At 40.1% G+C, this 27,642-nt stretch overlaps 1 protein-coding gene across 1 annotated transcript; it reads left to right on the forward strand.

Annotated features, from left to right (window-relative positions):
- Positions 1-7,794: 7,794 nt before the first annotated feature.
- Positions 7,795-26,607, forward strand: RAB32 (RAB32, member RAS oncogene family; the record flags this gene model as incomplete). The annotated part of the gene is made up of 3 exons (XM_080615519.1): positions 7,795-8,071; positions 23,807-24,084; positions 26,458-26,607. The coding sequence occupies exons 1-3, from the start codon at positions 7,843-7,845 to the stop codon at positions 26,605-26,607; spliced, it is 657 nt and encodes a 218-aa protein (XP_080471645.1). The 5' UTR covers positions 7,795-7,842.
- Positions 26,608-27,642: the final 1,035 nt, after the last annotated feature.

Raw genomic sequence — 27,642 nt, forward strand, 5'->3', positions numbered from 1 at the left:
GCAAGCTATCTTTTAGAAAAGTGTATTATAAGCATTAACACAGATACTCAGCTGCCAGGACTTCTGCCTAACTTGAGGTTTTTATTTTCTTCTGTGTTCAGACAGCTTGGAGATGTGTAGGCAATGAGTTCTCCACAGAATAAACAGAGGTCAAAGGAATAATGCTGCAGCTTAGGTAGACTGAACTGACAGTAGCTTCTGTTTAGCGTTTTGCTAACAATGCAGAAAATAGGCAGCAGTGTTTTAGATGATTACCGCAAATGAGAGTAAAATTATGGCAATATATGATAAATATCTATAGTGAAAAGGAGAAAAATGTACACAGGCCAGCAGCAGTACAGTAATGCAACCTGGCACTGACCCAAGAGTCATGCCAGTCTGAAGGACAAGAATGTCTTGGGAGCTGACCAGAGCAACATAGATAAGCTATTGTCTTTGTCCTTCAGCTGATCAGCCAGCGGCCAAAAGCACTCAGCCCCCATTTCCCGACTGCCAGAACTCCACCAGCTGAGTGGTGCTGCTCCTCAGGAAGGCACACAAGGAACATACAGCCAGAGGCAGGTCAAGAAGTGTGGCACTGTGATGAAGCGGACACTCGGGAAAGAAGACAAATAGCTTCAGTGGCACTCTAATCCTGTTTTTCTCAGTGAATGATGAACCTGAATGCTGTTTTGTCTGCAAATACAGGTAGAGCAATTAGGCTTCATTCTCACACAGTCACAGTAGTCACAAACTGTATCAGTCTTCCAAATATGTTATTTCCATGCTTTCCATCTGTCCTGGGTTCAGCAGCAGCAGCCATTTTTCTCCTTCTTAGTAGCTGGTGCAGTGCTGTGTTTTTGACTTTCAGCCTGGGAACAGCGTTGATAACACCCATGTTTTTAGTTACTGCTCAGTAATGTTTAGTCTGATCAAGGACTTTGTGAGTTTCTTGCTCTGAGGAGGGGAAGCTGGGAGGAAGCAGAGACAGGACACCTGACCCAAACTAGCCAAAGAGGTATTCCATACCACAGCACGTCATGCCCAGGATGTAGAACTGGGGGCAGTTACCTGAAATGGCTAGATCAGTGCTAGGGTCAGGCTGGGTACTGGTCAGCAGGTGGTGAGCAGTTGTATTCTCTTCCCTTGTTATTTCCCTTATCATTATTATTATTGGTGGCAGCAGCAGTGATTTGTGTTATACCTTATTTACTGGACTGTTCTTATCTCAGCCCATGGGAGTTACATTCTTTCGATTCTCCTCCCTGTCCCTCCGGGAACGGGGCTGGGGGAGGAAGGGGGGAGTGAGCGAGCGGGCTGTGTGGGTCTGAGTTACTGACTGCACTTAAACCATGACACCTTCAAAGATTGCTGAGTGGAAAAAAGAAAAAAGCTAATATGATTGGCAAAATAAAGTTTGCTAAGGTAGATGCATCTAGCTTGTGTCTACCAGACATTGTATTGACTCATCAACATAAACATAATTGGGAATTTCTAGCGCTTTCCTGTACTTCAGTTTCAGAACTGGTTTAAAGCAAATGAAAAGTGTTTGCCTAGGGCAGCTCATGTCTGGTTGGTGCCCCCTATAGATTTCTCCTCTGCCCAACTGGAGATGCTCCCAGTTGCTGCTAGACTAAATCCTCTCACCTCACCCCCGCCTTCAGGGGCTCACAGCCTTGATATTCAGCTGTAGGTGCCATTAGTTAATCAACATCAAATAGGCCATTACCTAGTCTTCAGTGCTGTCGAGAGATCAAAATGACCATGACTTTGTGAAAGAGATCTGGTGGAGGCACTATAGATGGGAAAGGGCCTTGCATGGGAGAACTTCTGTTTGCTTCCTAGCACAGGGGGTGGGAGTACTGAAGACAATGGGAGGAAAACTAGTGAATGCTGGAAAAGGTGGGGGGGGCATTTGTGGAAATAAGGTCCCCATACAAACTGGAGTGGACTGCTAGTAAGGGAAGGGAGACTTTATAATTATCTTGGTGTTTCACAAACTATTCTGTCTCGCTTACCTGAATCCCAGTCAATTGCTGTCCTCCCTCCCCCCCTTCCATCTTCAGACCTGCAATGATGTCCTACAAGAACTCCCATTTCACCACAGATCTGCCTGCCAATAACACTCCTGGGGATCACTGCACTGGTTCAATACTAGAATATTGAACCATTATCTTCTTTAGAGTGCTTATAATGAAGGCAAAGGATTTACCATTCCCATATGCAGAAGAAGAAAACATATTTGCAGTGGAGAGAATTCAAAAGCTGTTTCTCTCAGCCTGTTGTCTACTTAGAGATTTACCAAAAGAAGTCAAGGAAGAGTTAATCAGATCTGTAGCACTTCTACTACTGCTTGCCTCACATCATGTGTTGCAGTCACAGCCAGAGATAAGACAGTCTCTTGGTCCCTTTTCTAGCCCCAGCAGTATTGTATGCATTCACCTCCCAATAACAGAAAAGGTGCAAAAGGATTTTTAAAAGAACAGAATTAACTGTAAAACAAATACAGCCCAGAATTTGGTTAACAGGAAGCCTGTAAATGGGAAACAAGTAAGCTTGACTGACAGGTAAAGACAGCAGTCCATACTTCACACCCTTTATTTGCACAGGTTGCATATGAGTTAGTCTGAAGGAGACTATCTTATCCTCTGTGCAAGACCACCAGGCCTTGTGAGAGAGGCCTCTGTCTTTGACCATAAGGGCCCTCCCCAGATGCTGGCCAAAGACTGGGAAATGTCATTTTTTGAAGTGATTTCCTCACGGATGGTTTTTCCTCCTCTTCCAGACAAAAGCATGCACCCATTACTTTATTGTATAGACCATTATTGTATGGGTTTTAATAAAATCTTAATATTTATTTTTCTAGATTTTCCAATATATATTTATGACTAATAGTAGTTTTTCATGCAGGCATCCAAGATACATTTTACAACTGACATAAAGACAGCATCTGTATTTGTGCAACCACATCTTTCAACTACCAGTAGAATTGTCCTATATGTAGGCTGTGTGTACTTTACAAGTTTAAGCCCACATAATACAGTTAAATTCATGGTCAGGAGACAACAGTGTATCATATTGCCTCGTAGGAAGTGAAGCCCCAGACAGGGTAATACTAACATATAATCTTAGCTTTCTGTTCATGGGTGCTTTTATGTAACTGGTGGAGAGTATATTTTCAGTGGGCAAAACCCAAGCATGCATTTGTAGATCATAAAGTTCCATGTCACATTAACTCAGTCTTCATGTGTATATGCTTTGTTGCCCAGTGTTTTACTTGACCATAGCAGTATTTTTTCACAGACTCCCAGCCCCGCTTTCTTACCTTGATCTCTACTGTTTGTATGTTACTGTCACTAAAAGCAGTAGTCTGGGACATGTCCCTAGAAAACCATTGTTAAAAGAAAGCATTCAGTCACCTACGCCGCTCCAAGCAGTACAATCTGTTATAACACTACTCCTTTACAAGACAGATTTTTTTTTTTCCCTTGACTTTTGGGAAATGCTATGCAGAACAGGGGAAGTGTTCTATGCATCCTCCACTTGATCAGAGAAGCACAGGGATAACATGGTATGCAAATCTGATCAGTGTCCAAGCAGCTGTGCTTCCTTGTATGCACACAGAGAAATCTTTCATGTGTCATACTTCTTCCACTTTCCCAGCTACTCACACCATCCCTTCAGCTATGAATTTCACTTCTAATGCAACTACAGGGAAGAGTAAACAAAATTCATCCCTCTGCTTCAGGCAATAATGTGCCTCCTGCAGCTTTCCTGGCCTGACTAACCAGCTGAACCTGCTGTTGTCCTTTCCTCACCACAGGCTGACAAGAAGAAACATGAAGAATCCCTCATTCGCTTCAGAGAAGACAAAGCTCAGAATGGGAAGGTGAGTATAAAAGGGAGAAATCATGAAAAAAAATATATTCAAAAACAAAAGGCCTAAACTGAGGTCAGGAGGAGAAGAACATTTGAGGAAAAGGGAAATAAAAATAGAAAACAAGTAAACAAACAAAAAAAGAGACAGAAAGGGAAAATGTTAAAGAATCACAGTTGGTATGATGAAAATAGAAGGGAGATAGGCAAAATAGTGTTGTAGAGGAAGCGGAGGAGAGACTAACATGGGAAAGATTAGAAGAAGCAGTCTCAAAGGAAGAGATATACAAAAAGACACTAAGGATCACGAAAAAAAGAAGCTACAATGTCATCTTACAAGCGAAGCTATTTCACCAGTCCTTTGGTATTCATTGTGTAAAGATCATTAGGCTATTCAAAGTTCTGAAGCATTTCCAGTGAGCAGCCAGTTCCTCGAACCCAGCTGCTGTTAGAAGCCAATATTCTGATGTGGACAAACTGATAGTTTAGTAGAAGACCTCAGTGGATGGGCAGTCTAACACCAGCAAACAGCAACTGTAAAAAGAATAGCTAGTTTTTATTCAGACCAACCTTCAGCCTTCAGATTGAGAGGATACCAAAAGCCTGTTTTGTAAGATTTACATTTTCTGTTCCTCAATCCTGATATCTCTGGTGCAGGGAAATTAAAAACAAACAGGTTTTACAATTGCTATTTGAAATATGAGGCATCTTATTTAAAGGCAACTAACCAGATAAGATAGTTAAAATGGCATAATAATCCTTTCCTGGTGTCCCACTGTAGGCAACTGAACATAAAATACAATACTGTAATCTCAACTACCATACCACGATGCCAACAACTCTTGTTTAGTAGAGGGTTTTTGCTGACGTTCAACTGGTAAAGGGGAGTCAGTTAAGAAGTAGAATCATATGCAGAAGACCAAGTGACACTGAAAATTATCTCACAGTATGAATATTACCTACCCTGCACTAGGCAGGTGGTGATTATACTTTGTTCTATAACCTTGTACATGGTTGATTATACTGCACCACAGAGAGACAGAACAGTAATAACAGGACAGCAAATGACTGATTTTTTCCAAGCTGTTCCACACAGATATAAGCCAGCTTGAACAAAATGAATAATAATGAAATTAAGGCAAATTATTAGTTCAGGCAAGATCTACTGCTATATGTTTGGCGCACTGTAATATAATTTGTACTGATCAAACTATTAATCAAGAAAACTGTCAGCCAGATTTTGCCCATGTATCTGTTAGTGATTCTTCTGTGAACAGATCATGACTTTTATGGACTTCTTTGATACTGATGTTGGTTCTAACTGCCCAAAATCAGTATGTGAGAAAAAAATTAACCTGCTTCTTTAGTGCTGTTGATACAGAAGTTTAAGTACCCTGGAGTACTTGTATACAGTTTACTAACAATAGTACAGTGCTCACTTAGTTGTCTGATACGATAACTCTATCGCAGCCAAAACTAGCACATCAATGTTCCCTTACTTTTACAAAATGAGGAGGAGGAATGAAGAAAGTAATGGGAGTAATGAATTTCTATGGCATGTAGGACAAAGGGTAGGAGGCAGGCCTAACAAATGGTAGAAAATGCCTAAAATTTCTACCCCATCTGTGCAAGGGAAAACAATTTCTCTAATGTTATGAGAAGAAGCAAGCATTCCACTGCTTGCCATATAATGGCAGACTGTACCTAGCCATCAATTAACACAATTCTTCTGTAAGGTGGGAAAGTACTATACTCGTTGTCTGACAGATGGGAAATGAAGACACAAAGACTGCATCTGAGCCTGAGGAACTAGGCTGCTGCATGTGTATTAGACCACAGCCATGTCCTTATGTGAGCATGTGACAATTCATTTTCATCCTACCTTTTTTTTTTGCAAGAAGGAGAGCAACTTTGGCACCTACGTGGGGAGAGATCTTCAGAGCATGCCAGCCAAATCCCCAGGCTGAATGGACCGTAGCTGTGCACACAGATAGATGTTAGTCTAGATACAGTTAGAAAGGTTAACCAGAACCCACATGGTTAAAGTACATGTACCTGTAATAAGGTTGTCTTGCATCCATTTTCAACTTCCCAGATAATGAGAATGTTGCTTGTTTATCTAACTCACCTCTTGCCAGAGAACCTGTGCTGCACTGTGCCACCCTCCATCCCCCCCAGAAAATCTAATTTTTGAGTAGGTCTTCCCCTAGTTTATATTCTGATGTTGTTACTGCTGCTGGAAAGTAAATACTAATTAGAACAATTGTCCTGAAGTTCCTATAGCATGACAATTTAAATTAACAAATTTAAACCAAAATGTCTAAACACAATTTTTCTCCAAGAACACTAGTTTTTTTGCCTCATTTTGCTAAACATCTATTCTCTTCACCTGCTGCCCTTCACATTGCATGCAGCATCTTTCTGAGACATGGAAGTAAGCACACTCCAAGCTAGCTGAGGAAGTCTGGATTGAAACCACTAATATAGAGCATGACAAAGGAGTTAGCATATGCAGTAAACTATAATAAAATCAGGAGCAACTGATTGATAATGGATCAGCTGCCAGATATTTTGACCACTACTTTGTTTCCCATGGGAAGCATCTCTCCATTGCTAATCAGATCTTCTCTTAGGCTCCTAGCTTGTGTGCACATGAGCTGTTGAGACAGTCACATAGCCCTCCCCTTTTGGCGCAGTCCTCATTGCTTTCTGGCACGAAATAGATCTGTGGAGGAATGTACATGACAACTAAACATTACAGGATGAAGACAGTACCACTTAGCTGCACAATTTCATCCTCTTATTGCAAGGACAGATGCCTGGGGTTGGGTGTTTCATTTGGAGAGCATGTTAATTTTCCAGCACCTACAATCTGCGCACATGGTACTACATGGTCCAAAGAAGCTCGTTTTATGTCGGGTTCTAACAATGTAGCTGTTCATTGTCTAACGTGTTAACAGTGATAAACAGTATTAGACTCGATTAATTTGGGAACAGAAAGGAACCAAATTTAGTTGTGTTTCATGGGAATCCTGCAGATGAGGAAGTGGTTTCTTCCTCGGTTACCTGAGCCTTTTCGGCGTGCCAGCCTACACAACGTCACTGCTGCTGCCTCGGCCCTCAGCCTGTTTGCCCAGGGCGAGCTCAGCACCGCCCTTCCCCGCTGTGCAATTCCCAGTCTTATTGCAGGGTGTGCAAGTGCCGGGAGGTGCCCACGGTGCAAACACCCTCTGCCCACAGGGCCCCATGCTAGCTCCTTGGGGTGGGGAAGCCAGCAAGCCTGGTCATGGGGACGCGACTGTGGGTGCGAGCGTGGGTTACTGGAGTGTGCTTATCAACAGACATCATGAGAAAGTCCTTTGTCCCACGAACCTCTTTGCCATAATGTGCTTTGCCAAACAGGAGACAACCCGAGTGTTTTCAAGTAAGGGGCGCTCCCGAGGCTTTAGCGAGAGAAAACTTGGCAAGAAAACTTTATCGAGAGAAAACCAGTAACAGGGGGCAGAGGATGCCACCCGTAGGGAGTTGGAACTTCACCGGTGTGAGCCCCCTCTTGAGGCTCAGCTCCCTCTACAGCCGGCTCCCCGCCCCGCTCTCCCTGGAGCCTAGGGAGAACAAGACAGTCTACCTCGGACTCGGGCACCCAAAACCCTCCATCCTACCCGCCCCTTCCCACCCTCCGGTATCCCGCAGCGACGGGCCGGGCCGAACCCCTCCCTCTACCCCTCCCCGCTGCCCTCCCCCGGGCTTTTATAAGGCCGCGGAGTTTCCGCGTCCTGTGACTGCAGTCAGGTGGTTGTGGGGGTTTTCCTTCCCTTCTTCTCTTTTTCCCCTCCCTTCATTCTGCTCCGGCTTCCGTGGGCCGGCCCAGCGGGGAGCAGGCTGGGGAAAGTTGGAGGAAAGTTGCCGGTTGGGAAAGTCGAGAGGCAGGAGAGTCCCGGCCCCGGCAGTCCGGCTTCCCCGCCGGGCCCCGAGGGAGGGCCGAGGATGGCTGGCGGGGAAGGAGCGGGCTCCGGCGTGCCCGAGTGTAGGGAGCATCTCTTCAAAGTGCTGGTGATCGGGGAGCTGGGCGTGGGTAAAACCAGCATTATCAAGCGCTACGTGCACCAGCTCTTCTCCCAGCACTACCGGGCCACTATAGGGGTGGATTTTGCGCTCAAAGTCATCAACTGGGACAGCAAGACCCTGGTGCGGCTGCAGCTCTGGGATATAGCAGGTAAGGGCCGGGGCCCGGCTTGTCCTTGCAGGCTGAGCCCCGGCGTTCAGAGGCCTGTGAAACCCGGCGACCCGGGGCTTTGGCCCTGCGGAGGAAAGGATGTTTTGACTGTGAAGCCTGTCGTCTTGGTCTTCTCCTTCTCCCTATTGCCTGCAACCCTTTTTGTCTGCGTTTGAGGCATAAGTAGAGAGATGTCTCAATGTGGGAGTGAAGTTTTTGAGTTTTTATAGGCTGTGTGTGCTCTTAAAGTAGTTCTCAGAAACCTGTTTTGCTCTGCTTCTTGGCTTTGCGGCTCCTCGCTCACTCTTCCTTTTCCTATTGCTTCTCCTGACCCATGTGCCTGAGGGCTTATGGCCTTGGTTATTACTGATTGCTTAAATTCATTTATGGCTATGGTTCTGTAACACTTCCAGGAAAAATAAATGTCTTTTCCAAGTAGGTTATGTTTAGTAAGCATGCTTTACAGGCTAAAGGTAGCTCAAACAGATAAAATTGTTCTCAGAGAATGTATGCTCAAACTTTATATGTTTGACATCACCTACTTAATGTAAAAGTAACTTGTGTCCTTGCAACATGGAGTAAGGGAAGCGGATTGATGGTATACTTAGTTCTCCATGGAAATCATGGGTTTGTGTATCAAAAATATACTTTGAGCACATGGAAGCAAGAAAGCCCTGTTAATTTTCCCAACTGCACATCATTCCTTTGTTATGTATGAGTCTAAACTGTTCTTCAACTCCTTTGTTTTAAAGATTTCAACTATATACCTATCCTGGTTAACTTTGCTTATGCTGTGGTCTTAAATGACACAGAACAAATTTTGTTCTGCTGTGGTCTTGTAAGAAGTCTGTCCACTTAAATCCTTAATCATCTCAAGCTAGTACTGCATTTCTGGTTTTGTGTGCAGCCCAGGTATTAACCTGCAGCTGTCTTCATCCCTCTCCACCATGTTCTGGATATCTCCTCAGATATGAAAAAGTAGACTTTATTTCAAATGCTGGTGTTGAAATTTACATTGCTGGAAGGCAGTAGGATAGCTACTGGTAGTTACTGTTTCCATGAACTGTAGGCCTTACAAAGTGGAAGCTCGGAAAAGAGGAAGTGTAACATGGTTGCTGTAATCCTGTGACAGATCAGTTGAACATTAGATTCTGGCCTTTGTGCTCTAAAGGTTGCTTCAAAATACTTCAGATATGATTCTTCAGACTAAGGAGCCTGCTTCTCACTGCCATATGCTGGAACATACCAAAGATCTTTCTGCTGCTGACCTGTAGGGTAAACTAAAATATTTTCTAATTGCTGTTTTGGAGAGCCAGTAAAGTGTTGGCAAGCTTTCTTTTCTTGTGTGTACCTTTTATGAATCAGTTTTAACTTCTGTAAATCAATTAACAGTATTGGTGCAAGCTGCCACAATGCTCTGGATGTATTTTAGCAGGTTGAGGGTTCCAAAGGTTGAAGAAAGGAGACTATCAGGATCCTGGGGTTTGGCAGGCTGCCACACTTGTGTTTAACTTCTCCCCAGCCCTTGGTTTCTTAGACTGGGGTAGGTTTTGCCAAAGCAGTGTGTTCCAACAGGCTAGGCAGAAACTTAGCTGTAATTTGTAATAAAGTTTGGACAGATCTATTTAGGTTATGGGAAGTCTTATCAATATACCCATGCATTAATGTCAAGATCTAGAATATGGTATTTTTCACTCTATTACTGCCCTTAGTGTACTTTGGACACTGCAAAGTGAAGAGTGAGTTAAGGGCTGCTGATAAATCCCTGGAGGCTTGTGCTAATATTGATAGATTGAAGAATTAAAATCTTTCCTGTTGCTGAAATAATTTTTTTGTATTTTACTATGTGGTGTAATTCTGTATGAAATTCCTGACTAGTTTTTACCTAGTAAAAATGAAAAAGGAAAATGCAACTGGTTTGCAATTTGCAGTACAAACTGTTATTTTGAATCTGGTACTTCAGGCTATTCTGTCTCCTGCTTGAAAGACAAGACCAAAAAGAGAAGTAATAGTAGTCCTGTGTTTGATTGGGCTGTGCTTAGCCAGTGTGACAGTAACAGTTCAGACTCCTATATAACTTTACATCTCAATTAAGTGTTAATCATTAAAATAAAGGGGACTTTAGTATCTTTAAAGTTTTGGAGTTTTAAGATAGTGACACAAAGTCCTTGACCTGGGTATGTGTTCTGCAGCTGTTTATGTCTATATTCATGAATATTTCTAAATACCTGAGGATGTTAACAGATCTACATGGAAATTATTAGTTACAGAACCAGGTTGAAGATGGCTTTTATATAGTCATAGCACATGTTTCCTAAAGCACTTTATTGAAGTCTGTAACAAAGTATCTGAGCATGCGATAGTCATTCCCTTTTAACTCACCAGCACAACTGTCTTCTGGCTTTCAGCAGCTCATGTAGATAACTTCGTCTGCTGATGTATGCAGACAAACAGCTTTATATCTCTTCAGGAAATCCACATATTATGGTAAGCATTGTTACATGTGACTTCCTTACAAGCAGTATGGTTCTGGCATTCTGAATTGATTTTGATGTATCTTAAAAGGCTTCTGAATTAAAGTCTAACCCTTAAGCATAGTAAACCAGGTTATTTTTTACTAGATACAGCTTGTACTTAGCAGTTCATAATAAAAAAACCTTTTCTCAAACAGTTGGGTGCTGCAATCTAAGGTTCTGTACCTAAATTAATGATATGAACTAGCCATGTAGTTCAGTCATCAGCTAAAGATTATAATGTAGATACTGTGCTGACTTCTGGTGTGGTTGTAGCCAAAATGGTGAATGTTGTGCTGTGTATAGCAATGCAGCAGGTTCCTGAGTAACTTTAATTTCTTGTGCTGAGTTTTTTTAGTGATTAGATAATTCTATCAAATAGAGTGTGACAGTGTTACACTGCTTTGCCTTTTTTTTTTTTTTTTCCTCTCTCTAGTGGGAGATAGCCTTGTTGTAAGGTACACTGTAATGCAGATTCCTGCAGCAGGATCAAAAGGGAGGGGGTGTAAACAGTGAAAGGTAGACTTGTGTATTCCAGAAATAACTTGGGCATTTTAATTTTTAGATAGTTTGTAGCTTCTTGAATAATGGATGTGAAGAAGCTTGGGAACAGGATTGATCAGTCATTGTCAAATGAGCTTGGTTGCAGCATGAAGTATTCTGAAAGAAGATGAACAGATTACATGCATGTTCATACAGGAGCAAGACTTCTAAATGTTAGTGCCCTTAGGTATTACTCTTGTTTTTTATCTTGACATGCGGAGTTATGATAAACCTCTTCCTGGATACAGTCTGAAAGTGTTAGAACCAGGTTAACCCCCTTGATCAAAGGACATAAATAACTGGAAAAATAAATAGGAGATAGGAGTGAGTCATTGTGTTGAAGAGATACAAAACAAAGGAATCTTAATGATAGGGAAGTACTTTTAAAGTTTATTTCACTACAGTAGAGATTCCTGTTTGACAAGCAGGCTGTTTTAGTGATTATACTGCACTGACCACAACTTAGTGTAGGAGGTAAATATAGCATATTGATGAAACTCTGTCAAAATTGGAGGAACACTTAAAGGATTTTCTGCATCATAAAGTTTTGATCTAACAAGACCATCAAATGAGTAGTCTTAGCTGCTCCTTTATGATCACATTGACTATCACTGTCATTCAGACCAGCCTGTATGAACCTGAAGTTTGCCAGAGGGCAGGGGTGGTAAAAGTCATAGATGACTACCTGAGCTTGGCTCCTCTTCAAGAATGTCACTAATGACAGCTAGTAGACAAATATGTTTTTAAAGCTCTGAGCTATTCTGCATGAACTTTGCAGAATTTCTTTGTAAAAGTGTTTATAAAAATTGAAGTAATGCTTTAGCTTGACGAATGTGGCTATGAAATTGGCAGAACAGAATAGGAATGGTTGTTCTTTGGTATTCTACATAAGCTCTACACAAGATTTTAGGAGCTGAATGATAAGGTTTGTAGCATGACAAATTGGTTACTAAACTCTTATCTGTCTCCTTGAGCAGATCTGAACTCTAACTTGTTAAAAGTAAATACCAGTCCTCAAGAGAATGGAGATATCAGATGAAGTATTTTGCTCAAATACTAAGTTGAGGAAGAGCTGGAATAACCCATTTTTTCTATGAAGACAAATAAGTTTTAGATATGTGAGTAGATGTTAAGCTTTTAATTTCTTTGGTTAGTTAACTTGCTGTCATCTATAGGAAGCCATGAGAAAGTGAGTACAGGAAGCAATGGGTGTGGGAGGAGGACATTCTAAAACTTACTTCATGGCAGAGAAAAAACCCTTAAACTAAAAGGAGCACTTGCAAAGCAAGATAATGAAGGCAAAATACAAGCCTTCTTACTTACATAAGCAAGAGCACTGCACCCGATAACATTTTCTGTCTCAATGGAATATGATGTATCTCCTGTAGAAAGCTGAAGTGCTTGGTAGCTATGCACCTTCTGTGAAACATAGCTGTGAACTGTTACGTACATTGGTAGCTGAGTTTCAAAGGCATTCAGGCTGTTCCAGTATGTGAGAAAGTGTACTTATATGTGAAAAACCTTATAGTTTCAAGCAAATGAGTATTACAGTTTTTCTCAGCCTGCATACATGCTACTGGCATTTCAGAAGACTGACAAGTTGCTTCTATGTACCAGGTCATCAACTTGTTTGTTGTGTTACGGACTTATCTTATTCTTTTAAATAAGATCTAAAGAAAGCCTTAACCAGTGTTAATGCATCCCTGAAAGTCTACATGGGGCAACCAGAAAACTTCCTTCATTTCCTACATATACATACATACAGCTGTGCCATAGAGGTGTGTACTTTAATTGGTTTTTAGAGCAGTCTCTCCTAAGTATGGAGAGCTTAGACATAGTAGTGTCTAGATAGTCTCGTAACAACTTGTCCTTACCCATAACAGATTTTGAAGCTCAATATAGGGATTAGAATGGCAACTCCTACAAAGAAACAGTATAAAAATTGCTTAGCTGTGTGTCTAGTACAAGTGAGCATAGGGTGGAGGCAAGACAATCCAAGCATAACCTGCCTCCAGCTGTGGTTTTTTCTCACTGTGTTGTGGTTTGTTTAGGCCTAGCTCATAACTCACAACCATGCAGCTGTTCACTCACTCCCCCTTGCTTCTTCCTCCCTCTGTTCCCAGAGGGATGGGGAGGAGAATGGAAAGAATGTAACTCCCATGGGTTGAGATAAGAACAGTCCAGTAACTAAGGTATAACATAAAACCACTACTGCTACCACCAATAATAATAATGATAAGGGAAATAACAAGGGAAGAGAATACAACTGCTCACCACTCGCCGATACCCAGCCTGACCCTAGCAGTGATCTAGCCCTTCTGGGTAACTCCCCTTAGTTTATATGCTGGGCATGATGTGCTGTGGTATGGAATACCTTTGGCTAGTTTGGGTCAGGTGTCCTGTCTCTGCTTCCTCCCAGCTTTTTGTGCACCTCCTCACTGGCAGAACATGAGGCTAAGTCCTTGGTCAGAATAAACATTACTTAGCAGCAACTAAAAACATTGGTGTTAGCAGCGTTGCTCTCAGGCTGAAAATCAAAAACACAGCACTGCACCAGCTACTAAGAAGGAGAAAAATGACTGCTACTGCTGGACCCAGGACGCACTTATAAGGATACCTAATGAGTGAAAAATATATGCATGAATAACCACATCAGAAATGGGTGCAGAACTCGTGTTCTGAACTTTTTTAGAAATCTTAAGTTATTTGAGGTTATTCTCTAGTTTATATGGTGATGGAGGTTCCAGCAGCAGCAGCTGCCTTCATGTGGAGATGGGAGCATTATCATTCTGCTAAACAGCTGAGGTAGGTCAGGAAACTCCCAGTCATTGTGATTAAGTCTCCAGACTGATGATAAAGATTTGAAAGACCTGTGACTGATTTCTGAATGCTTCCTGCTCGTACACATTTAAGTGTAAATCTCATGTGAGGAAAATTACTTAATGATGTTGGCTGGAAACATGCAAAACTAGCAGATAAAGTGTGAGAGGAGGAAAGTAGAAGGCCTGCTCGTTTTGGAAGACTTTAAATATTTAATTTGGAGCAGTAGATGCAAGAAACAGAACTGGAGTACTGCATGTTTCCTTCTACAAACCACCCTTCTGTGGGAAATCTGTGGGTGTCCCTTCTTGTGACTCTTGTGGAACTGCCAAATTAGTTATGAGGTTTTAGTTCAGAATGACTTGCTGTGCTTGGAGCTCTCCAGCTAAGTATCCAAATGAGTGCTGAACATGTTAAGCTTGTTTTGTATCAGTGTCTCTCTAGCCCTTAGACCTCTCTGGATGTAGGCTCTGGATATCAACATGCTTTCTTTTTGGGATTTATTCTGCTTAAGTAATTTCTTATGAAATCCTTTCAAGCCAGGTATGGTTGTTGATGGTCTTGTTGATAAAGCAATTTCCTTATCTTTCTAGTGGGGTACTGAATCATTCATATTGGTGAAGGTTTTTGTGCTTAGTGCTGTATTATATAGCAACTCAGAGTACTGTGTTATGAACTGAACTTCTTAAAGCCTGTGTGCTGGTGGAATTCCATAAGCATATAGGAAATGTTACTGTCTTGAATTTGATCTTGTAAGGCAGTTGCGTATGGTAACTTTGATGCAAGATAGGACTGTTCAGTTATATGGTAGACCTGAGACACATGTTCTTTGTGTCTTGGAAATAAGCTTAGAATTTCTCTGTAGGTTTTTCTAGGTATCCTACAGGAAATGGGATTAAAGATGTGATCTTAGAAGACCACCTGATCTAGTACAGGCTTAAAAGAAAGCTTGCTGTATTGATCTTGTGGATACTCTTAATTTCCATAAACAATGGAAATGCACTTAGTGCTTGAGTTTCTAATTACTATGGAATAGATGGAGCTTCAGCCAAATACGTAAGGTTATATCCTGTATAGTGGTTGCTCAAACTTTATGCTTTTTACAAGATAGCAGTAAAAATTCTTCCCTAGCACTCTGATACAGAGAATAAAGATTGGATGTGTATCCATCAAATGGGTAGGGAGAAGCTACCTTAAAGGGAAACAATACCTAATTTTTTTGCGCAGTACAGCAGACAGTTTGCAAAATAGTATATATTGCACATCATAATTAATTTTGGGGTCAGATTATAAAACAAGCTAGAAGTCTTTGCACAAATCACTAACATATTGATCATAAGATTTTGTGAGACCAGTATTGGCAGAATTCTTGCCTTTTGTGTAAGACTGACTCAAGTAGTCAGAAATTAAGCTGGTTTGACAAGTCAGGTGCATTATTACCCTTCAGAGACATTGATATATACAATATTAAATATTGTATATATTATATATATGCACTCCATTTTTAATGTATGGAGTTTACATGAACATACAGTGACCTTTATCAACTTTGCTTCTGTCGGTGTTATGGCTTCAGACTCTTGGTGTCTTCACCTTGTTTATTTACATCTCTACTTTGGCTCTTACTAGTTTGTTTTTCTTTATATGTGCACTGGGACAGGGTGTCACTGAAGCATGTGTACACGATTACAATTGGAGCTGGCAAGTGCTGTTAAAGGGGTTATTCTTGAAGGAGTACCCGTTTTATGGAATGCAGGAAAGAAAATAATCTTAGCTCGCTGGTTCCAAAAAAGGCTTCAGCATGCTGTATAAAGTAAGACTCTTCCCTTTAGTAGTCTCACAACTGTTGGAAATATCGTCCTTGAACTCCAGTGGTAAGTATTGCCTTGCTTTTGCAGTGTGTTGTAAACTCTTATCTCCAAATACTCACTTCAGAACTTGTGAAGTGTGATATGCCACATTGGAAGGAAGTGATTTACAGTAAAGGAAATTCTCTGTATGTTTTCCTGGGAAAGCATAGGAATAGCTCTTGTGATATTCTTGCATATGTTAAAGCTAACAAGACCAGCAGTAAGCAGACACTACAAAGCACAGCATACTTTTCCAGCTACCTGTGGTAGAATGTTAGATATTCAAAGTTTTCCTTTGGCTATAGGGACATAGAACAAAGGTAAATGGGGTGTGGTAAGATTATGCTTTGAAAAATGATGAAATTTCAGGGGTTTATGGAGCTTATTTAGAAATAAATATCTTAACTCTGTTCAGAGAAAGTATAGCAAACTCAGTAGCAGTAGCTTCTAGATTAGCAGAAGATGAAAAAATATTCCTTATTGCATGGATTTTAGTAGCTTTTCAAATAATAAGGTAAAAAGTAGCCTGAGTGTCACTGCAAACAGCTTATGGGAACTTGTTCTTTAATTGCTCCCAGGCTAGAGTGCTGGGTAGGGTAGCAGGTATTTGATACAAAATTCTGATCACACACAATGTGCCATGACACATTGACCATTTTAGAGATTAACATTTTTTCAGTCTTGTGATAAAGTTGTTCTTGAGACAGACTGACTTTAGAATTGTTCTCCTGTATGCTGTGAAATGCTGTAGTGCCATACAGCATCACTGTTAAGTACACAGTACACTTCTGGCTGCATGTCAGTACACTTCTGGCTGCATGTCAGCACACCAAAGGAGATGGATTAGAGGGTGTCAAGCATGAAATAGGTTAACTCTGGCAGATGACTTGTTTGAGTCTAGTTAAAACAAGATAGGAAGTACCATTCATGTTGTTGCTGGCTCTAGTTGGACTATGTCAACTTCTTCTAAATACTAACGAAAGGAGAGTTTAAGACATGCTGCATTTAGAAGTAGAAGTCATTTAGTGTGGTTAAAATCTACTTTTCTGGGGATGGATATCTAGTGCTTGGTCAGGGACTTTAATTTTCTGTTTAGTAAAGATGCAAGCAAAACAGTTGAAACTTTTCTGATACAAACATGGGTGTCGTACATAGAATACATTTGATGCAGGACAAAGCCTGTTGAACCATAAGTGGAGAGTATTGCCTTTAAAGTTCTTAGGCAAGATAGTAGGTTGTTGAAGTCAGTTTGGACCATCTTAAATCATTAGGTTAGCCCAAGGTTACAGGCAACAATGAAAAGTTTATCAGTTTTGCTGTAAAATTCCCTGTGAAAGCTGTGCAGTTGTTTGAGGAAAGCTTTCTATCTTTGTGAAGGATAATGGTGTGCTTTTTCCATTTCCTGGGATTATAGGTAAGGGCAGTGTTCCTGATGGAACATTTTTTCTTGCACCTTGGTGCTCTTGTTTTTTCACTGGTAGTGAACAGGGCTGTCCTGCTTTAGAATAAAGTATAGTGATAGCAAACAGCAAATGGCAGGACTAGTCACAGATTTTAAAAATTTGGGTAGCTAACAAATTATTAGGTTACTAACTGGCTGTGTTATGCAAGGAACTTTTAGAGCAAACTGCTTCCTATGGTTTCAGAATGAAATAGTGACTTCTAAGAACACATGAAAACACTATGATCTAAACAATCAAAATACTGCAGCATCTGAACTGATATTTTTCAGCAGCTTTTCAATGACTACAGTCTCTCATACATACTGTATATAGTATACTGTGGATGTCAGGCCTCTGACAGTCTCATTCAACAGAACTGCTTCAGTGGCTCTCTGCAAATTCCTAATGCAGACGTAACCAGAGGATCAAAGGTAAAGTGGGAGTAAATTGAACAGGGATTAACGGGCTGGCTACCTTTCCCCTGAAATCTGTTTTTCTGAAGGATTTGGGACAGTTATTTTTGGGAACAGGACCATCCAGTGGTCAGATTTCCCACACCACCCTTAGCAAGAAAGGACTAGCAATTCACTTGAATCTTTTGAGGCTGCTTTTGTCTGTTAGAAACTAAGAGCTGCAGTTGGTAAAAGTGTTTCTAGTACTGTTTAATACAGGAAGATATATTCCTGTAGTTCTTGCTTTTTAACCTTATGGTGTCTGTCACCAGAACCACAAATATCAAATGTCACTTTCACAGTGGTGGAAAGTAAAAGTCAGGCTAGCTGTGGCTTTTTAAACGAGAGGTTTCTAATATCGGCTAGGGGTGCTAGTATAGTTTAACACCTCTGTGGTTTAAACGTGTGGCAACTTTGCACTAATAGCTTAAATGGGTGAGAGTGAGGAGTGGAGAGCTATCAAGTACTGACAATCTGAGTCTGTCTACTCAATCTAAGGCTGCTATCCATGTGAAAAAGCAGGTAGACACACTTGAGCATGTCCTGTAATATTGATAGTGGTTTGGTTAACCTACTTCTTGCTGAATAACAGATTCGACCTAATTGGGTAAGACAGTTCTGGGACAAGCTGTGCTGATTTGGGGAGAGGAGAGAATGCCGTCAGCAGTGGTAGCTTGCCAGCAACATACTCATATCTGTCTAAAAAGGAGCCTCAGTCAGCTTGCACCTGACCCTGGGAGTGCTAAAATGTACATTAGATGTCTGGAGAACTGGGAGATGCATCCTCAGGGCAATTCTGGATATTTGCTATGTCGTGCCAAACCTCCACCAGGCTAATCAGGGCTAACAGGCATCCAAACTGTAGTCTGTTCTTTCCTGTGGCTCCTAAAGGAATTAGGTGAGTTTTGAAAGTGACAGTAGTTATAACTTGGAGGATTGGGCTGCATGCCCACCCATTTTGGATGGTGCTTTAGCTTAACTCTACCATACAGAATGACATGAACTTTACTGAGAGTTGGAATTACAAATAAGGAGCTGCTGTTCAGAAGTTCCTTGATGTTACTATGTGAAAGCCTGACCTGAGAAATTCAGGGAGCTGGAGAAAAATCTGTTGTAAAACAGCACAACTGGAGCAGGGAGGAGAGTGCTTGTTAAATTAGGCATTCCTGTGGCAGAATGAAGACTGGAAAAAAGGGGTTTTGCTTACTGTTGTTCCTGTCTAGGTTGAATAAAAGCGCAAAAATTTCATGGTCCTGGAAATTGTCTGGAACAACTAACATGTAGAGTTTGGCACTGAAGCCTAAATAGTGGCCCTGTGCTTGCACACTGTGTGGCCAATAAGGTCAGAGTAGTTGATAGCAAGGACTTCAGAGCCATGGTGTTGGCAGTTAAATTAGAGTTAGTTTGACTGTCACTAATGACCCTTTATGAATTTTTGGCATGACTAAGTGACTATTAGTGGCCATGGTAAATAGTTGATCTAACAACCCTTCTCACAATGGAAAGAGAATGTTCAAGTATTCCCAGACTAAAACTGATTTATTACAACATTCACTATAGCTTAATAAGCATCCTGTGATGCCTGAGTTCACTGCAGTGTGTAGTAGCTGTTGATAGAAAAGCAGAGTAACTGAAACGTGCTAGCAGGATGCTACTTTTATACATTTTGAACTCACTTACCTTGATTCACTAAGCCTCTTGACCATTTTCTTCACTGCTGCAGTATTTCTGGAAAGTTCTTTTGGCTTGGTTTTATAGGTTGAACTTTTCCTTTTAAACTAACTGAACTCTTGAGTTTCAGCTTTTTGAAGGACACTGTTGGCAAGAGTTGCTTGGCTTTTTCATAAACAGAGGACTTTGCTGTTTATCACACTCTTGACAACTCTCTATTATTTGGTCCAGGAAAAAAATGCAAAACTTCATTGCATTGGTCTTCTACTTAGCAGCAAATAACTTTGGAGTAAAATTCTTCAGCTAGTTGTGCACTGACTTTTGGGGGACTGTAGTCTAGAGTATATACGTGTAGTTCAAGATTATTTGATGTGGAACTGCCAAACTTGGTAAAATCAGCTTTTGAGCTCTGGCCACTCATTAAGTTGATTAGCCTGTCAAAGATTACTTGAACTTATGCTACTTCAATGAAAGAGATTATTGTTCCATCATTCTTCCAGTTGTCAGGCTTTTATGACCCTTAGTCATCTTTTTCTTCCTTGTTAATGATGCAGTTTTGGAGGATGCCAGAACTGTTAGTCTCTTCTGCAAAAGACGAACTTTGTCCAGTTCTTCACCAGTACTCTTGATGAGATGTTGAGGATTTAAATGCAACTAACACAACTCTGATTTTAGAATTGTGTGGTTTCAGATAAAACTAAGCTTAGATTTTTACAAGGTAGGGGAACTCTTTATATATTGTTGGTATTGACAGAGGTAAACCAAAATTCACCTTTGTGGCAAAAAAATGTATAGCTTGGGAAGCTAGCTAGGCCATTTTACTCTCCTTGAGTAAGTCCTTGTTAGTCCATAGAAACTACATATTAAGACTTCTAGGTATAGTAAGTAGCCTAGGAGAAGGAACTCTGACAAAAACTCTGTATCATGCATATCCATCAGTCATTTGTACCTTTAACTTGCATTTTCTAGTCTCAATTTCCACCACATAGGAGGAGTTAAGAGTAAGAGCAGAAATAATGGTAGGAGTATAGGGTATCTCCAGCTAACTAAAAGCAGAAACTGCTCCAATAGGTCACACTGCTGTGATAAATAAGACTCTTTTTTTATTCTTTACACTGGCAAAGATTGCTGTAGAAACTCTTTTTAAAATGCACTTGAAGGCAAGGTTGGCACTGTCTGAATCTTACAACAATAACTTGTATTTCACAGTGAAGGACAAAGATAAAGCTTCTTATGTCAGACCTGGCTATAATTTTTTTCATGTAGTTTTTAGCTTACAGTTGACCCCTGTTACAATGTAAACTGGGAAATTTATTATTAAACTAATAGTTCCCAAGCTCTCATAGAGTTTTAAACTAAACTTAATGCTTGCTATGCTGTAGGGAACTGTATTAGTTCCTGGTGCATCACATTATGCAAGTATTTCATTTAATGTTGCTGCAATTACTGGAAAATACGGTGGCAATATGTGCTGAGTCATTTATATGTGAAAACTTTGTGGTTAGAGAATGCAGAACTTGACATTGCATGCAGCACTTCCATACCCCTAAGCAAAACCTCTGATCCCTGTGACTGCCCTGTAGCTTAGCTCATCATCTACACCTGAACCCCTAAAACACAGGGAAAGTATACCTTTGTGGTACCTTCAGGTGTAAGTCAAGGCACTGGACCTACCAGTGTGATTAATCTATAATATCCTTTCCATACTGTTGTAGTAAGCAAGTAGCTATCTTCCTGTCCTCTTCCTTCCATGATTATACACACTAGAGTTTTTAAGTCTAGTTTCATCTGATCACTTTTTGTCTTTTTTCCCTTCTGGGGGTGTGTTCCAGTTTTTGCACTGCTCAGCACTATTCTCACACATAGTGAAATGATTAGAGCAAAAACTTGCTAGACGTAGGAAAGGGAATGACAAATCCCTGGTTGAACTAAGCATGGCAAAAACTGAGTCATTTAGTTTTAATAACAAATAGAGAATGATGTTCAGACTCCTAGTTGTACAGTTTGCCTTTTCTGTATGGGTGTTTTTGCAAGAAGAGCACTTGCTAAAGCTTTGCATGAAAGTCCTGTTAAATTTTCAAAAGGCTGTCTAGAATGCTCTGCATCTCCTATAAGAAGCTCAGTATGTGCATTGTCAGTAATAATAGAACTGTAAGTCTACTCAGTTTATACTGAATTCTCTTCCTGCTTCATGCCATATACCTTTTACAACAACAAAACTAACTTACCTCTTAGGCAGGCCATGTGTTACTGCTTCTGTCTTCTTTCTATGAAATAGGAAGAATATATCCTTCCTCCTTAGGCCTCCAGATAGATCAGAAGAGCAGTTGTAAGCGAGTGTGTGGGTCAGGTTTATTCTTAGTGGTGGTTAATTTTAGAGGTGAAAGTAGCTCTGTAATAAACTGCTTTGGAGTCTGGGCTACTGTAGGAAAGGACACTCTAGTATGAGTGCTGCCTTTGACCAATTAAAAGGCATTAATCTAATACTATAGAGGTGTTGAACTTTGTGTTTTAAGGCTAAGGGGTGTAAAATCCTCCTAATGTAAAGCTTAAATCTAATAAGATAAGCTTTCACACCGATATGCACATCAGTTTTCTACTTTCATCCAAATTTAAATTATTGAACAATATGTATTATGTTTCCAAATCTAAACCTCATAAGAGCAAAAATTGAATTTTATCATAAAACCAGCTAGAAATAATACTTAAATAATTCTTGACAGCTGAAGCCCATGCTTTCTAAGTGATTGCTATAGAGTACAAAGTATAGTTTAGTTCAGCGCAGGCCAAAACCACCTTTTAGGCTTAAGAATCTAGCCTAGAAGGGCTTAGAGAGACCATGCGAGTTACTTGCATACAGGTTCTGTGTACACTGTTTAGGAGACACAAACCAGCAATGTCTCTTCCAGTGACATAGTCACAGTGATACAGGCTTGGTGCCTGGCTTGTTTGCCTTAGAATCCATGGCATAAATGTTGCTGCAAATTTTGAACTTAGAATATGGAGGGAAGAACTTTCCTCTTGCATGTTGCTTGTTATCACACAGAGGATAATGAGCTGGTAGTGAAGAAATTAAAGTATAATTTCTACTCCTTAGAATATGCGAGCTAGTGATGCTGTTTTGTGCAGCATCATTCTTTAAAGCTGAACAGACAGAAATCAAGTCAGGTTTATAATTCTCTGGAACTTCACTGCTGCTGCTTTCAGGATTTCTAACAGTTGCTTAGTCAGCCTTTTCTGAAAATGTCTATAGGGAATGAGCTAATGTGTACACTGAAGTACTGAACTTGAAATGAGGCATGCTGTTGAACAGGATTCCTTGTCAAGTTCCTTCACCTAATGAATTTCTGGCTCTGAGAAGTTAATATCCACTTCTTGTAAATGTTTGTCCTTGCTAATCAAAGGCAGACTTCAGTGTTTATAAACAGAGAACAACTATGTTTCCAATTAAAACTTTTACTAAAATTGCATAAACACTAAAAGCTGAAGCGATGATACACTGTAAAACTAAATTATAAAGTGCAGGGATGACCGCTCCCAATGAGGACTTCTGAACAAAGCAGAAAGTTATTTTGGTAGCCTGAACTTTCCAAACAATGTGCTAGCACTTGTCACTGCTGTGCATGCTCAAATACAAACATAGCATGATGGTCTGACCTTCTGAACAGAGTAACAACTGAACTGGCACTCTAATTCTACATTTCAAGCATACTGACTACAATAGCTGTACTTAATAAGAAAAGGCTTTTTTAGTTTACTATGCTCACTAACCATTGGTTTTCTTCTGGATTTTTGTTGTGAATAGATATACTCTAGTCTGATAATCTTGTTTCAAATTCTGGGATTGCTGTGGAGTTCCTATAGTTGGCCATTATTACCGATAGTCCAGGTTTAGCCAGAACTGTTAAACTAGCTGCTTTTGAGCTTGTCCATAAAGAAAAATCTATAATATAGGTGACTTCTTCAGAGGATGGTTTGAAGGCTGTTAGTCTTGGAGCTTGTAGAAACCTTTGTTACTCACACTTCAGAAAAAGGCTCTGAGTTGGCTTAAGTTTCTAGCTGAAGTAACTATAGAGTTATATCTAAATATTGCAGAACTTTTTTTGATGAAAGAATGACTTGTGTATAGCTGTGCTGGTAGTGGTTTTCTTCTGTAGGCATTACTTCTCAAAGAATGCTACTCAATAAGTTGTAAAAAAAAAAAAAAAAAAAAAAAAAAATATTCCAAAGTATTAGTTGGGGTTGCAAACGGCTCTTAACATCTGACTTGTCACATGCATAATATACATAATAGCTGTTACAGTGAGCTTACTTAGGATAGAAGTAGCAATGTTGTATGGACTAAGCAACTAGACACAAATCCCAAATTTGTATGTACTAACCTAGTATAGAAGTCAGTTCATGCTTTAATATAAATATATTCTGTCACTGTCCTCTTTTTCAGGCCAGGAGCGCTTTGGAAATATGACCAGAGTATACTACAAAGAGGCAGTTGGGGCTTTTGTGGTCTTTGATGTCACAAGAGGGTCTACTTTTGAGGCTGTTTTAAAATGGAAGCATGATTTGGACAGTAAAGTACTACTTCCCAATGGCAGCCCCATCCCTGTTGTTCTTCTTGCAAACAAGTGTGACCAGAAGAAAGATGGCAGCCAGAATCCCTCTCAAATGGACCAGTTCTGCAGAGAAGGTGGCTTTGTTGGATGGTTTGAAACATCTGCCAAGGTGAGCATAAGTAAATGTTTTACCTCTAAGTGTCAGTGTAATAATGGATAAATATAATCATATAGGAAATAAAATTATCAAGTATAGCAAGTGATAGCTAAGTCTTCAATGTTCAGGAAAAGTTGGAAGTGGTGTGCAGGCTTGTGGCATATTTGGTTTAGATTAGAACTATGTCTTAAGTTCAAAGAACCTTAAAACTAACTGGAAACCTTAATTAACTTTGTTATTTTTTTTAATCTTGCATGCATCAGGATCAGAGTTTTTCTTTAGATGTTAATATTACTGTCAAAGATAAGTAATCTTTAGGTGCACGTTTTTAAATTACAGCTTCTGTCTTCACTGTTGCATTGTAGGAAGTGGTAAGACTAGAAGGGAACAAACAATTTGCTCACTTGATACTACCTACCTGGACAGTGATGTCACTAAAGCATTTTGTGTTTTATGAGGCAGTGTCAGGGCTAAACTGGAGAAAAACAAACTGTTCTGTATAGTAACTTAGGTTAAGATAGCTGCTTTATTTAAACAGATCTTCATATATTGTACACTTTTATTCTACAGACTTGGTTAATGCACAGATGAGGTTGCAGTAGCTTAGCTGGAAATGAAATTCAACAGCTCCTTAAAACTCAATAGATTCTTAAAATGAAAGGTCTCTGTATGAAAACAATGTGACTGACAGACCAAGTTATTGGTCTGGCTGATAACTCATTTATATGGAAAGCTAAACCTCAAAATCTCTCTTTTTCCTTGGCTGGCCTACTTCCTTTAACTGCTGCTGATGAACTGGCACAAAATGATGCTTAGACAACTCATTAAAAGTAAAAAGTCTGGAAGAATAATCAGGAAATAAAGTGATAAGCCTCTCCTGGATCACTTTAAACTAAGGATGAAGACACAGTGACAGGATTTGTTAAATTAGCTAATCATTTGTTTGCACTTGAATAAATTATTCCCAAATTCCACACCCACCTATTACTAAAACATCCCATTGTAAGGTTCCTAATACTCAATACCAAGATTCTGCTTTGGGTCATATCTTCCCTGGAGCTTCACCTGTCCATAACACTGCTATGTATGAACTTCAGCGTGGGTTAAAAATAAATGCAAGTAGCACAGGGACTAAACCTAATGTGGAAGCATACTGACAGCTTGTATTTTAGGTGGCATTTAAGATATGACAATGTCAAACAAGGTTCTTGGTGTGGAGAAAAGTCCAGACAATATTACTCCTAATTCAGTTATGATTTGACTTGATAGGACTCTGAAGAGGTGTAGTTAAAAAAGCTTAGCAAAAATTAAGGACAGCTTTCTTGTTTTCCAAGCATACCAAATCAGTTTATGGTTTTAAATTCCTGCCCACTTAAGTATCTGGATAATCTGCTTTTGCCTTTCTGCTGGAAATGATACTTGAATCTTCAGTCTATTCATCAGTAATACAGGTCCCACTCTCTACAGATTAGGGAGAATATTAAAGGCAAAAGAATTGCAGAGTGTGAATATGCATGGAAGTATCTTATTAACATCGTCACACCAAAATGAGGAGAGTTATCCTCCTCTCTGAGAATGGAAAGGTGTCTATCTGCAAACTGCCAAAAAGCAGTTTGTGGCTGACAACCACAAGCTTGTGAAGTGCAGTAGTAACATGTCAAATGTTCTCATGATCAAGCCTTGCTCATGTAGAGTCTGTAAAGAGAAGAGTGTTCTGGAGTGGTGTTTTGTTTGTAACTGAAGCAATTCCAAACATGGTGGCCCTCTAGTGAGCCCTGGTGGCCCAGCCAAATCAAAGCTGTGGCCAAAGGCCCCTTGGCACTGGCTAGCTTGGCCTCTCAGTAACTGAGATACCTAGTGATGTATTTAATAGGGCTGTCCTGCATACGCTCTAAAGAAAAGTGTGTATTGTGAAGGTACTGTTCAAAACATGCACATGTGGCTAGAAGAGGCATGCTGATTTAGCTGGGATTTTGAGGCAGATCAAGTCCTTTTACATAAATAAGTGCATCCAAACTGCAGCAGAAGCAGAAAAAGGCTCCAAAAGGTTGAACGCTACTATGAACAGTCTAATTGTCTATTATCTTTCCTAATGCAGAAATGCATTTTGGCGTTTCGAGTGTTAGAAATTTAGGTGACAGTTATCCCTGACTGCCTGTTAGATTAGACTTGAAGTGTCCTATTAATAATATGGGTGAATAACTTTGTCTCAAACCTTTCCGGTAACTTTTTTCAAAAAGCAAGTGTATGAGCAGTGACCTGATGCATCTAAGCTGTTTCTGTCATGCTGATGAAACTATAGAAGAGTTTTTATATTTAGCCAGCTTCTAATGGAAATGTGTTACTATTTCAAAAAAATCACTTGTTTGCTTTCAACATTTTTAGGACAACATCAACATAGATGAAGCTGCTCGATTCTTGGTGGAAAACATCCTTACCAACTACAAAACCTTTCCTAATGAAGAGAATGATGTGGGGAAACCAAAACTGGACCTAGACCCATTGAAAGCAGAGAGTAAATCACAGTGCTGCTAATTCTACCACTGTTCAGTAAACGTGATGGGACAAGCAGCAAGACTGTTCCTTAAATCAAACTGCTGCTATGGTGCTGCGTTGTGACAATTCATATGGGCTGTCTGGTATTATCTAAATAGGTGATTTTGTGGGTGTTTACATATTCTTGTTTTGCATGAAACTGTATCTTGGGAGTTATCACTCTACTTGCTTGAGTGGCTAAACTTAAGTCTTACTAGTGTCTTCTTACCTGAGACAATAAGGTAGTGTTTACACTCCTAAAAAGGAACAAAGATAACATTCTGTGTCTAGTTTGCTTCTAGGATGTATGCTACATTCCAAATAGGACTCACTTGTCATGGTTTTAGCTGAACAGGTATTTGTACCTTTAAAGTAAACTTTTCCTTTTTCACCAGTAATGTCCCAGTTTAGCCTTCTCACCTACACATATGTCCCTATTTATTATCCCCCTCCATGAGAACCTGTCTCATTGCTAGTTCTCCTTGATCGAGACATCCCAGAAATACTGAAGGGGCCAGTGACAGATGGGAGGTATATTAGTGTGTTCACTAGGACTGAGTGAAGTAGATGGCTTTTACCACTAAGAACAAGATCTGTAACTGATGGTATTTAACAAGGGAAAGGCATGGTTATAGAGATACTAACAAAAATACATGTCTGGCCATTTAAGGCAGAATATTTTCACCTAATACTTTACATATGAAACACATTAATGGATACAGTTGAACTTTTGCCACATAGTTATGGTAATCTCACCTATATGCACATCCAGAAATAAACATCCAGTAACTTTTTCATGCACTAACACTGAAAGCTTTACCAAGAGTGCAAAATTAAGTATCTTACTGTTCTGTGATAATGAACTTGCTGCTTTTTCCTTTGTCTTGGTAGTTCTGAATACTATGAGAAAGGAGAGAGGTCTTGAAGCAAATAGTTTAACTGGTTCTTGCTAGCCTATCAAACCCTTTCCCCCATGCCCCAAGCTCTATCTTTTTCAATTTTAGAACAGTGCTGCACTCTTCTGACTAATTGGAG

This window comes from Psittacula echo, assembly GCF_963264785.1.
Source record: "Psittacula echo genome assembly, chromosome: 4".
Taxonomy (NCBI): Eukaryota; Metazoa; Chordata; class Aves; order Psittaciformes; family Psittacidae; genus Psittacula; species Psittacula echo.